A 14,230-nucleotide genomic window follows, 5' to 3' on the forward strand; every position below is an offset into this window, starting at 1 on the left:
ACAGTTACCAGGTCAACCTGCACACCCCAGCAGTTACCAGGCCAACCTGCACACCCCAACAGTGACCAGGCCAACCTGCACACCCCAACAGTAACTAGGCCAGTCTTCACTCTCCAACAGTAACCAGGCCAACCTGCACACCCCAGCAGTTACCAGGCAAACCTGCACACCCCAACAGTAACCAGGCCAACCTGCACACCCCAACAGTAACTAGGCCAGTCTTCACACTCCAACAGTTACCAGGCCAACCTGCACACCCCAACAGTTACCAGGCCAACCTGCACACCCCAACAGTTACCAGGCCAACCTGCACACCCCAACAGTGACCAGGCCAACCTGCACACCCCAACAGTAACTAGGCCAGTCTTCACACTCCAACAGTTACCAGGCCAACCTGCACACCCCAACAGTTACCAGGCCAACCTGCACACCCCAACAGTTACCAGGCCAACCTGCACACCCCAACAGAAACTAGGCCAAGTTGCACAACCCAACAGAAACTAGGCCAAGTTGCACATCTCAATGGTCTCTGATCATGCTGTTTGCTTTTTAATTAATGTCTGTCGATTAACTGAGGACAGTTCTAAATTCAAAGACTACACAAAGTTTATCACTGTCTTTACATAGAACACATTCCAAGCTTTATCATTTGTCCACATAATTTGGTTGTTAGATTTTTAATTTGCATTCTCTGGTTATTTTTAACACATAAATTCTTGATTTGACACATGCATGTTTTCATGTCTTGCCTAAATTAAGTCTGCATTAATCTTGTATGTAAATTTCATACAAACTTGAACAGCATGTTGTGTGTATGATTTATGAAAGAACCTTACATAGAATCTCACCATGAGTATTAAAATATAGAATTACATCCATGATTGATATAGATTATAAGAGTGGTTTGATGAATGGATGAATTTTCAGATTTCTTTTTCAGGTAAGATAATTTTTACAAGATTGTAAATAACTTTTAAAAAATAGAAATAATCTGTATATTCTGTTAAGGATTATTAAGAAATGTATTTTCCTTTATATGGTCACCCTGCTTAATTTGTATTGAAGAACAAGATGTTGCTTTGAATTTGGAATTGTCCAATGATTAATTTTGTTAAGAAATTAAAATTCTTAAATTTCAATTTTCTAAATTTTAGTATTGAGTAGCCCACTTTTGTGTGTGTATATTGCTAGCTTTGGTCAAAACTGGTGGCATAGACAAGTCGTTTTGTTGATACATGAAGACGAAAATTGTTACAAACTTGGTTATATCATAAAACTAAATTAATAAGTTCAATATTGAAAACACTTTAAAGTTTATGATTCAAGGTATTCTAAATAGTTTCTTTCATAAAAAAACTCAACATTCAGAATAGAAAAAGATTAGTTTTATACCAATATTTAGTCAAAGTTAAAATTCATTTTAACATGCATAGCAATTTCAAACTTAAGTATATAATTTTGATTTCTTTTAAGAGTATTTTAGTCAAAAGGAAATTTATTGATGATTAAAGATAACCTACTTTCTCCTTCATATTTGTAAAAAGAAAAGAATATCAAAAGATGCTTTTTTTGTTAGTTCTGTTATATTTTAAAAATCCATGTCACTGTAATTTCAAATTATTAGCTATTTAGTTACACACAAAAAATACATTTATACATAAGTGGAATATTACACCATACTGTTATATATATGTAATTACATATTTAGTGACAAATTTATCGACAGTAATGGCCATAGGGCATAAAACATAACAACTTTTTAAAATTTCAAGGAAGTGGTCTGATTAATTGAAACTTCCTCCAAAATTTTAAGACTTTTTTGTAAACACTGGAGTACCACAAAGACTTTTCCTCTCTCATATACTGTTATAGTAATTTAAAATGCTATAGTCACATAGATGCAATAGTTCATAAAAATAAAATTGAAACATCGCATGTTGCTATCTATTGTATTGAAAAATTTGGATTTTAATTGGAACATAATCAGTTGACTATATGATTTAATAATACAGCAATTATTTTTCCTGTATTAAAGCTCAATTGTCAGTGATATGTTTTAAAAAATCCATGATATAAATCCGTGCAAACTGTTCAAATTATAAAAATGGAAATTGAAATGTTCTTATTTCTTGGAGTTATGGCATTTATTGCATTTCTGATCTACCTTACTGAGTATGTTCTAAATAGAAACAAATAGGAAAAAAGTAAATATTAGGGAAAGTTATTGAAAAGAAAACTGATTGGAGCTGAAAGTGGAAGATGAACAAGATGAGCAAGGCAAAACTGTTTTCTTTTTGTAATGGAAACCATTAAATAGACATTTTAGAGTGGACCTTTGACATTGAGCTATATATCTTATAAGTGATGAAAAATTGACAAGTCTTTGAGATATCTAGAGTTTATGAACTAGTTTGTGAAAGTTATCAGACTGCAACCACAGTGACACAAATAAAAAGATTTGTCATCAAGGACAAAAAGGATATTAAGAATAGGAAAAAGAAGACATACTTAAGTGCTTTCCTAAAACAAGAATGGTTTTGGAGCCTCTGTATAGATTTAATCTTGGAAATTTTATATTTGTCAGTTTTTTATTCACTACTATATTCTCAATATGGAAGGACATGGCTCGCCTGATCCTGATTTTTGAGCTTGATACCATGTACAAAATGATCGTCTGGTTTCTGAGGGAGGATGTCCAACATAAAGTTGACATTTGAGTTATTACAAATTGGCTATACCTTTACAAGAACATTTGAATAGGCAGTTTCTTTTCAAAAAGCTTAAGAAGGGAAACACAGTGTTTAAGGAAAATACAAAGGGATGTTACTCAGTTTCAAGAATTGATGAAGGGAGGTAACTTGGTTCCAGGAAATGATGGCTGTTTCAATGAAAAGATGATAGATTGTATGCCAAGAAATGATGATTGTACAAAATTTATCATGAAGAAATAGAAAATTGAAATTGTTTTGAAAATTACGCACAGAAACAAAAATTTAAAACTTGAATTTTGTGTATTGATTAAAACTTCTGGTCAGGAAAAATCGTGATAAGTCCTGGTTCAGTAATGCATCATGATCAGTGGTGTCATAAATATAGATATAAGGAGAATTGAATTTCTCATCCTTTCTGTACTTATTACAATTATTGTTAATTTTTTTACATTTCGGTTATATTTCACTGAATGTATCTTAATAAAAATATGTTAAGAAAGTGTTGAACAATGCTAAAGAAAGGAGAAAAACAATGCTAAAGAAAGGAGAAAAAAGGACATGAAATATTAAAATAAAGAGATTGATCTACCTGTCAAAGCTAGTTTAAAAAAATCAGACAGATTGATACATGAAGCAAAAAAGTACTGTAACAAATTTGTTAGTTCAGGTTGACATTTTGATGAGTTAGATTAAATTACATATTGATGGTATAAGTAATTGATTAATCAAGTTACATCTCACCAAAACTGACTTGAGGTATTTTCCCTTAAAGAAAAAAAAGTACTCAAAGTGTTGCCATTTAGTCATAATAAAACAAAACTGAATTCTGATAGGTATTAGTGTGGAAAAAGAAGTTAGAACTGAAAATTGAAAAACATATTTCATTCAATTAAAGGATTTTTGAAATTTGTAGCTGGCTTTCTTTTAAAAGATGGATTTTCATAGAGATTGGCTTATGAGAAATGGTTACTGTTCACAATTCAAATGAGTAGGTGTTTTAAAAAGACAGAAAATTGTGATATTTCACATGCAGGATTATTTCTTAGCTGAAATTCGATGTAAACAAAATTCACCATGCCTTTCAAGTCTCTGTTTAAATGTTGCACAGACAATTTGAAAGGTACCTGGAATATTGGTAATGACTCGTTAAACACTTCGCAACACAACCTGGTCTCACAGATCCCAGGCATCGATGGCTTTGATCCTAATACTGAGAATGTGTATGATAACCACACTTCTATGTTTAGGACAGTCGCCAATGACGACATGCCTGATTTTGCCAATCTGGATCACCTGACCTCCAGCCCAAGGCGAACTGTACAAAATGAGTATTGCAGACCAAAACTTGGAACGAAGAAAGAAGCAAGTGAGCCAGATGATACTAGGAGATTAAAAAGTTCAAAGAGGGGAAGTTTGAAAAGGCTTTTGTTTAGAGAGTCTGCAATAGAGTGGAGTCCAAATGACAAAGTTCAGAGTGAGGTAATACATCATTTTGGGAGAGGAGAAGTTGCAGGACTAGATGATAGCTATGTAGGTGATGATGCATGTACAAAAGATGATTGTAGCGTTTACCAATGTGTTGAATTAAAATCTTGCTGCAAATTAAGCTGTAAATATGCTGTCAATATGGTGCGAGAAAGGCCTCAAGCCTCAGGAATAAATCAAGACATTGAATCTGAAATACCATCAGAACCAAATGAGGGAACTTGCAAAAAGAAGAAAAAGAAGAGATGTTCAAGTCAAGGCAAGAAAAAGTCTTTGAAATTTTCACTCAAGAAGACTAAAAGTGATAGTGGGTTACCAACTTCTACACCAGATTGTTCATTTAGATATTTCCAAGATGAGCATGATAATAATTATGATGAAGTTGATCAATACAAAGAGAATGACCTAGAATATGATTCTGAGGGACATAACTGTGATGATCATATCTATGAAGATGTTGTTGTACATTTTGTTAGAATTAAGGATTCAAAACCTCACTTGAATACAGATCTTCCTGTTGGAATAATTGCAAAAGGTGATCAAAGTAATTCTAACTCTGAACAAAGTCATTATGCTACCTATAATAGTTATGAAACACATACTGAAGATATTGATTTACTAGCTGAGGCTTCTGGTGTTAATGACAAAGATAATGGACATTTAAATCAAAATACTGTTTTGGTTGAAAATGAATTACAGGATTGCTTGGATGAAGAAGAAAATAAAGTTGACCCAGCAGAGAAAATGGTACAAAATAATTCTCTTGCAGATACTGCACCATTTGATAGTATGAATAAAGACAAAAATACTTTCAAAAGAAAAATTGATTTTGATGACATTGTCAATGTTGCTTGTATTGAATCTGAATTAGTAGATGATTTGAATAATAGAGATGAAACTACTGCACAAAACAATATTCACTCTTTGAAAGAAACAAATTCAGATAAAACTACTTCACAAAGCAATATTGGCTCTCTAAATGGAATAAATTTAAGTTCAAACGAAACTTCTTCACAAAGCAATATTGACTCCTTAAAAGAAACATGCTCAAATGAAATTACTTCACAAAACAATAATGACACTCAGGAAGACACAAATTTAAGTTCAAATGAAATTACTTCACAAAACAATATTGACATTCATAAAGACAAAAATTCAGGTTCAAATGAAACTACTTCACAGAACAAAATTGACTCTTTAAAAGAAACCTGTTTAAATGAAATTGCTTCACAAAACAATATTGATGCTCTGAAAGAAATATATTTAAGTTTAAATGAAACTACTTCACAAAGTTATATTGAATCTCCAAAATTTAATGAAACATATTCAAGTTCAAATGAAGCTGCTTCACAAAACAATATTGACTCCTTAAAAGAAACATGCCCAAATGAAATTACTTCACAAAACAACATTGATGCTCTAAAAGAAACATATCCAAGCTCAGATGAAATTTCAGGAAGCAATATTGAATCTCTGAAGGATACAAATTCAAATGAAAATGTTGAAGAAAGAGAGATTTCTAATGACACTAGTATTAAAAGTGGCTACACTACAAATCTGTCAGTGCTTAATAAGAAACCAGACAAGTCAATGATACCCAAAAGGAGTGCCAGCATGTACGTTCCTAGACAAAGAAGTACCACCAGTGCATTTTGGAGAAGAAATATCAGAAAGAGGACCAAAAGTCTTATTGAAATTGACATAGATTTTAGTGACATCGAGGAAGAAGCTGAAACATTTATGTCAGACACAGAAGTAGAAAATGAAGTATTTAAAGTAGATACAGAAAAAGGAATTCATAAGACAGATTTAGAACAAGAAATGTTCAAGTCAGATACAGAAAAAGATACATGTTATTCGGGTATAGATGAAGAAACCTTTAAGTCAACCACAGAAAAAGAAACATTAAAACAAACTATAACAATAGAAACATATAAGTCAGATTCCGGAACAGAATCTTTAAATATAGATATAGAAAAGGAAGAATTGACATTAGAAAAAGAAACTGTAAAGACAGATGAAGAAGAAGGAAGACAGAAGTCATATAGAAATAAAATGCCATTAAGTAAAGATAATAATGTTGATTCTGTAAAAGCAAATATTGATTCAGTTTGTCTTTCAAACATTGAATCTGCAGATGGGATTAATAATGGAAATGATAACAATCAACAGAGCACAAATGAAAATAATTTAGATCTACATATTTCCCTAGAGTCAAACAAATATGCTGTAAGTAATGGGAGGCATATACCAGTAATGCTAAATAAGAAACCAGATAAATCTTTGATTCCTAAAAGGAGTGCCAGTATGTATACTCCAAGACGGAGAAGTATAGCAAGTGCAAATTGGCGGAGAATTTCATCAAAAAGAAGTATTAGTCTTTATGACAATGCCTTAGATATAGATATTGATTTTAATGAGATAGATATACAAAAAGAAATTTTGAAGTCAGACATTGACATAGAAAATGCTAAATCTGTAATAGACAAAGAAACTGCCTTGTTGGATACAAGAAAACAAACTGTGAAGTTGGATACAGAAAAAGAAGGTTTTGACTCAAATATACAAAAAGAATCAGATACAGAAGACGAAATGTTTGAATTAGATAGAAATAATCAGACAAAACTTGAAAATGACATATTAAGTAAGAATAATATTGTTGACACTGAATCATTTGATCCAGTAAATGATCAGGAAAACGCTGCTGACATCTGCTTAGACATCACTGATGATGATACAGAAAGTGATGTAGCTGTCAATTTAGATGAGGTAGATATGGAAGTAGATTTAGATGAACATTGTGGTTTGGAATCAATGTACAGTGAAGTTATACAGGAGAATGAGTTTGACGATTTTATTGATGAATTTGATAGGAAGTTATCCTGGCTTTATAGGACACAGGTACACCACTATTTAGTCTAATACTTTTCTGATTTGATGTAAATTGAATAGTCCTTTTTCTCTATATAATGAGCTAAGAAATTACATTTACTTAGTTTATAAAACATAATTGAAGGTCAAGGTCAAGTCAGTAATAATCTAACCACAGTTGCCCTCTAATGTTGCTGATATATTTGCACAGAGGAACATCTAGGGTCATCCGCCACTGCTGAAAGATGAAGGGTTGCTGTTTGACCTCATTGAATTCAGCAGTGTGAAATAAAACAAAACTAAAATAAAATGAATAATTAAATAAAAAAAAAACAGAATCATAATCTTGAGTCTGAGGTTTGTTGAAACACTGCATGGTAGCATTATTGTAAAATTGTTTAGGGCAATACCCTTTGTCACACAGAACTTATGAAATGGTCTTGTATAGAAATTAAACATATAATTTTCATTATAAATATATTCAACTATATTTAGCACTGAAACATCATAAAAGTGAGTAATAAAACAATATTTTCCTATAATCTTATCATGGGTTAATAAATAATAAATGCACTTGACATATACTGACATATGGTATAAATTAAACAAGAGGGCATAAAGGACAAAAACAATTGACAAATGGTGGTGACGTTTTACGTTTGGTATCTTACGTCTGCTGCAGAGCATGGTCTTGACTAACAGGGATTGGTGCATTAATGATGTAACTGCATTGAAATAAAAAAATAAGATATGATAGTCCAGCATCAAACTCTAAAAGTATATCATTATTTACTAATATTATATATGTGTAAATCTTACCAAAAAATGAGTATGGAAAAACTATTATTAATGTTGAAAAAATCCAAAAAATTCTGACTTTGTTAAAACAACACAAAAAGAATCATGGGTGTAAAGACTTGTTTTTCTTTTGTTTTGTTCGTTTGAACTTATGTATGAAATGTTGTTGAAGGTATGAGTTTAGTAAAAGATCACAATTTATAGAATAAAATATCTTTGCTTTACTTTGGGCAGTGTATACTTATAGATTATAATAATTAGCATTTGAAATTTTTAGCACAGTACACAACTTTGGTGTCTTATAAATACTGAATGTGTTAATAGGACAATTTGAAAATAAGCTACAAAATGAATTGTCAAGATTATACATTCCTAATAAACTACAAGATGTGTCAAGTAACAAAGTTGGTAAGCTATTTGTAGATGAGTTTTTACTTTTTCAGAGAAAGAACAGGACAGAATATGTTAATTTATCATTACACCTGTAATTAACATAACATTGTTAATTTCCTTATTACAGGGCACAGCAGATACTCGTATCCGATTACGTAGGAACAAGTCATTGTCCCCACACCCTGACCGACCCAAGTCAGAAATCGGTGTCCGATGGGCAGACGGTGACTCAGGAGATTATGACATCACGGAAACAACTGTAAAATTACGCAATAAAAGTGCTAGAGACAGGCCGCGGCCTAAATCTGATCTGGGTAGGTTCATTTTGTTCTTATATTCTTTGCTGCCGTCTGCTTGGCAGTATCAGATCTTACCAACATGTTTATTATGTTCATTTAGTTTGGATACTATAGATTTCATCTCTGAATTTTAATAAATTTTCAATAAAGGGCAATTACGTTAATCATTCCATCATCAAATGACATTTATAGCTAATCTTTCAATTTTACTAGGCTTTGGTTCCTAATTTTGAAGAATTTGCTGTTATTATAAATAGGTCACTAAAACTATAATCTTAAAAAAAGAAAGCGAAAAGAAAGTAAACATCCTTATAAGGTATTTTTTACATTTTTATCTAAATCACTTTCACTTTGCTATGGTAGACGACTCATGGTCAATTTGCAGGATTTTTAAGTTCAGTATGTGAAATCAAGGAAGATAATTCATGGTTTAAAATATTGTGGGAGATCAATACAGTAATTTTATTTACATTTTGTAAGGACAATGTAGTGATGGTACAACAATATGTATTTCTCATATCAGGCCTGGAAAATATATCTTTCAGCCTGGAAAATATATCTTTTAGTCTGGAAAATATATATTTCAGTCCAGAATATATATCTTTTAGCCTGGATAATATATCTTTCAGCCTGGATATAATATCTTTTAGCCTGGAATATTTATCTTTTAGCCTGGAAAATATATCTTTTAGCCTGGATAATATATCTTAGTTTATCAATAAGTACAATAGGAGACCCTGAAATATATCTACATAAAAATCTTATCTGATTATCTTGTGCAGAGTGATGACCCCTGGACAATGTGTCACTGTGGACAAGTCATGAAAATGCTTCTACATTTGTGACATCTCTTGTTGGCACTGTTGAAATTATATTTCCATTGTCAAAACTGTATCTTTAATCAAGTTTATTTCTATTTCTTAAAAATACAGGAAAACCTCTTGTAAAGACCTGTCTAAAATAATTGCTAAAAATCTTTTTTTCTCCTCTGAAAATTACTGCATATTGCTGGGTATCGCAAGAAAATTTAAATTTATCATATTAAATAAATCCAGCTTATGAACTTCATTAAGTTGATCAAAAATCATAAACTTGGTGCCATTCATAGAAAAATCATGAATGCTTTGATTTTCATGAAATATTTATTACTTGAAAATTCATGAATTTTATGAACCTTTTTTCAACAGCACTGTGAGTGACAACATTACTACATGCTGTCTTTTATTAGATGGAATATTGGGTACAGGTTTGACTGTTCTTCAATATCAAAAAAAGTTGTAAAGAGAATTATGCTTCATTGACCATGCTTTTTAAAATGATACATTGAAATATAATAAACCATGACAGTGAGCATGTGACCAGTGTATACAAGTGCATAATGACCGACAAGTCACTGATCATTAATAAAACATGGTTGGTGGGGGGACAGTACGTGGACCAAATGATTTATGGGTAATAAGAAGTCAATTTATGACGAGACTTGTTTGTTGTACATACGTGTTGACCCAAAAATGTATCATAAAGTAAATATTCAAATATTTTTCCAGCGTGAGGCTTTAAAATTTCTTAAATAGAAAGATTAGTTACACGCCAGTTCTGTTTTACTGGTTAATAACATACCTGTAATGTATTTACGCCAAAGCTGAAACTAAATTAATTTTCCTATTACTTTGTGTACACTTACATAATATACAATAAAAGTAATGCAATTTATGCAAAATTTCACAAATTTCGGATTTTATTATGAGCATGAAGAAAAGACGATGGTGGATTTTAAATATTGTATTTTATTCAAGTGATGGAATTATTGATAAATAAAAATAATGGATTTAAATACCTGATTAAAATCAATCATGTATATTTGGATTGAATATTATTTTTTATTGGGTCATTAGTGATTTCTGATTGATTACGTAGATAAAGCTACTGGAGATATAGTAAAGAATAGTTTTAATAAAATCAGGGTCTTAACATGTTTATTTAGATTACCTAAGAGAGGATTTTGGATAGAGGTGCCTTTTCAGTGGGTATTCGGGGAAAGAAATGTATTTTTATTAAGGAAATTTAAGAGAAAAAAAATTAGGGATTTTTAAATTGCAACAAATAAGTTAAACAAAAATGTCAAGATTATAAAAATGTATAGTTTCTGTAGAAAAAAAGCATTTCATGATGAAAATAACATACAGTGAAATATAGTGGTGAAAAATAGTGGTAAAATGTACAATATATAATAATTGAGCATATTTTAGTGACGATATTTGAGTGAAAAATGATAAGGAAATTGTGCTTATTCTTTTGATGATAAAATAAAATTGTCAGTGTAAAAATGGATGACAATTTTTTGGGAGTATCGTCAGATATGGTTGAGGAATGGAACAATTATTTCGATTTTATTTGGTCTCAACCTCATGATTCAAAAATTCTCAATCTTTGGATTATGTGTAAGTACACATATCTACAAACTGTTACAAATTTGTTGTTTAGTTTTCATGAGAAAAAATTCAATTATCATGAAAGGTTTCATGTTTTTTTTTTTTTCACAATTTTCACATTTTAGTTTTTATTTCAGATTTACAATTTTATACATTTACAATTAACGGGTGTATAAGCTATATAATTGCTGGTTAAAATTGTACTGGTCAGTAAAATTAAAGAACTGCAGCACAATCAAGCTGTTTCCATTTACTATTTTAGTTTCTACAGAGTTCTAAGAAAACTCTGAATTTGAACACCTCGAAGAATAAGTCTTAAGCTCTGTACTAATACACATACACACCATCATAAATTAAATTTCGTCGCCATAGTGCAATAACGGAATAAGTCCTTCTAAATTTAATAGCAGTTAATCAGTTATTGCACCAAGGTGACAATATAGGCTTTCGTAGAAGGCTACTAGCACTATTGTTTCCTCATTAAAAACTAAATAATATAAATTTGTTGTTAATATGATTATAATGATACTTTTTACCATGACAAAATTTATTTAGCCAGTTGCAGACGGCACAATATAGCTTTATACACTTTAAAGTAGCATGCCTCTAGATGTGTAAGCCGTGTCACGACAAAACCAACAGAATGCGTTTGCGACCAGCATGGATCCAGACCAGCCTGCTCATCCGCGCAGTCTGATCAGGATCCATGCTGTTCGCTATCAGTTTCTCTACTTGTAATAGGGTTGGTAAGCAAACAGCATGGATCCTGATCAGACTGCGCTGATGTGCATGCTGGTCTGGATCCATTGCTTGTCGCAAACCCATTATGTTGGTTTTGTCATGGCGCTGCTCATTTATACTTAAGAAATGTATGAATTTTCAGTATCATCGTGATACAGACTGCATGTTTTATGTAAAATTTGACAAAATTCATTATTTTTTGTCACCAAATTTTTAACCTGTTACTAAGCAACATAAAGGTTATATAATTATTTCTGTATATTTTGGCAATTATAAGTACTTTTTGTACTGATTCTCAATTAAGCATTTTTTTTAGAGTAAAACAATTATATTTTTATGTTTGACAACATTTTTACCTGTTAACAACATTTACAATACATTTTGTATGTTAATTTTTATAAAACATACCTTACCTCTGAAGGCATGCTGCTTTAACAATAATCACATTGTTACTATATTTAGAAATCATCGACATTGATATTTCAGAGGATAATATTCACCTATTTGATGAGCTTTTTGAGGAAGTTTTAGAAGATTTTGAAACAGGTATCATCAGTATACTATGTAAATATGGTGATATTGTAAACATGTACATATATACTAGTATTATATCCTTGCAAAATTTTCTTTTGTTGCTGTTGTTGTTTGGCTCATTTATTTTTAGTTCATATCATTTTTTATTTGTTGTGCACAGGCTACATATATTATTTTTGTTTGATGTGCACAGGTTATATCATATTCATAGTGTTTGATTGGGTGTTTAGTTTCTTCTTTTTTCTCATGCATCAGTGTAAGCAATCATATTGTTTTAAGTTCAATATAAAATATAGGCGAATAGTTAAGGTCACTGACTTTGACCTATTTGCCATATCAGAATCCAGAGTCTCTATTCAGACCAGAACCTTAAGGGATATATTCCTTAATTTTCTTTTTGAATAGATAATCTGGTTTCTTACATGTTTAAGGAAGCTATCTAGTAAGCATTTGCAAGTTCTACTCAGGAGCCTGCTCATTGTCTTGAATAATGAAAAACTTAGGGACACATAGGGTCTATGTCCATTAGCCATGTTGTTGTCTGGAATAATGAACAAAGGAGCACTTGGGGTATATGTCCATAAGCATCATATATGTTGTTCTCTGGAATAATGACAAAGGAGCACTTGGTGTATATGTCCATAAGCATCATATATGTTGTTCTCTGGAATAATGACAAAGGGGCACTTGGTGTATATGTCCATAAACATCATATATGTTGTTCTCTGGAATAATGACAAAGGAACACTTGGGGTATATGTCCATAAGCATCATATATGTTGTTCTCTGGAATAATGACAAAGGGGCACTTGGTGTATATGTCCATAAGCATCATATATGTTGTTCTCTGGAATAATGACAAAGGGGCACTTGGTGATATGTCCATAAAAATCATATATGTTGTTTTCTGGAATAATGACAAAGGGGCACTTGGTGTAAATGTACATAAGCATCATATATGTTGTTCTCTGGAATAATGACTAAGGGGCACTTGGTGTATATGTCCATAAACATCATATATGTTGTTCTCTGGAATAATGACAAAGGAGCACTTGGGGTATATGTCCATAAGCATCATATATGTTGTTTCTCTGGAATAATGACAAAGGGGCACTTGGTGTATATGTCCATAGAAGCAATGTTGTTGTCTGGAATATAATGAACAAGTCAGGGGCACTTTGGGTCTATGTCCACAGCCAGGTTGTTGTCTGGAATAATGAACAAAGGGGCACTTGGGGACTATGTCCATCCGCAATGTTATGATGTCTCTACGTGACTCTAATGATATTATTGTGACTTAAAAACCAACTAAATTAATGAATAATGGGCCGTTCCATGACAAAACCAACATAATGTGTTTGCGACCAGCATGGATCCAGACCAGCAATTAGCGCCTCCGCACAGTCTGATCAGGATACATGCTGTTCACTTACCAACTCTGTTACAAGTAGAGAAACTGATAGCGAACAGCAAGGATCCTGATCAGACTGTGCGGAGGCGCTAATTGCTGGTCTGGATCCATGTTTGTCGCAAACACACTATGTTTGTTTTGTCATGGCACGGCTCACACACGGTATTATACATTTGTTGTTATTCTGAATATATTTCTTACAATATAGCACATTAACTAAGCTTTATTCACTGGTTTATTTTCAGACTCTATGTTTTTGGAAAACAAGATCAAGGCTTTACTTAAAATTGTGTCTTATCCATTTTGCCTGTTCGATTTTTAATTCTTCAAAAAAATAATTGTTCAACTGAAAAAATGTGTAATTCATTATTTAATTTGAATCTTCAAAAGACTATCAAAGTTAAAAAGTTGAAAGTTTATTTCTATTTTCAAAAGGAAAATTAAAGACTAATTATTGGTTATAAAGTCATTAAAATCTTGGAGAAAAGGACAGGCATAAAGTTATCGCAGGCTTTGATTTAGCTGTTTGGTTTTGTTTAATAATTATTGTTATAA

At 31.7% G+C, this 14,230-nt stretch overlaps 1 protein-coding gene across 3 annotated transcripts in view; it reads left to right on the forward strand.

Moving 5' to 3' along the window:
• The window catches only part of LOC132756174 (titin homolog), a 40,805-nt gene that overhangs the window by 2,128 nt on the left and 24,447 nt on the right, over positions 1–14,230 (forward strand). The window contains exons 1-3 of one of the 3 annotated variants that reach the window (XM_060747170.1): positions 3,679–7,097; positions 8,386–8,572; positions 12,217–12,276. In XM_060747170.1, coding sequence (XP_060603153.1) covers positions 3,786–7,097; positions 8,386–8,572; positions 12,217–12,276 — 3,559 coding nt within the window. In that variant the 5' untranslated portion in view covers positions 3,679–3,785. Of the gene's footprint in view, positions 1–3,678; positions 7,098–8,385; positions 8,573–12,216; positions 12,277–14,230 lie in introns of those variants that run through there. The other 2 variants (XM_060747172.1, XM_060747171.1) reach the window with 2 other exon arrangements.

Source organism: Ruditapes philippinarum, unplaced genomic scaffold (assembly GCF_026571515.1).
Source record: "Ruditapes philippinarum isolate M1 unplaced genomic scaffold, ASM2657151v2 ctg2162_1_1_1_1, whole genome shotgun sequence".
Lineage (NCBI taxonomy): Eukaryota > Metazoa > Mollusca > Bivalvia > Venerida > Veneridae > Ruditapes > Ruditapes philippinarum.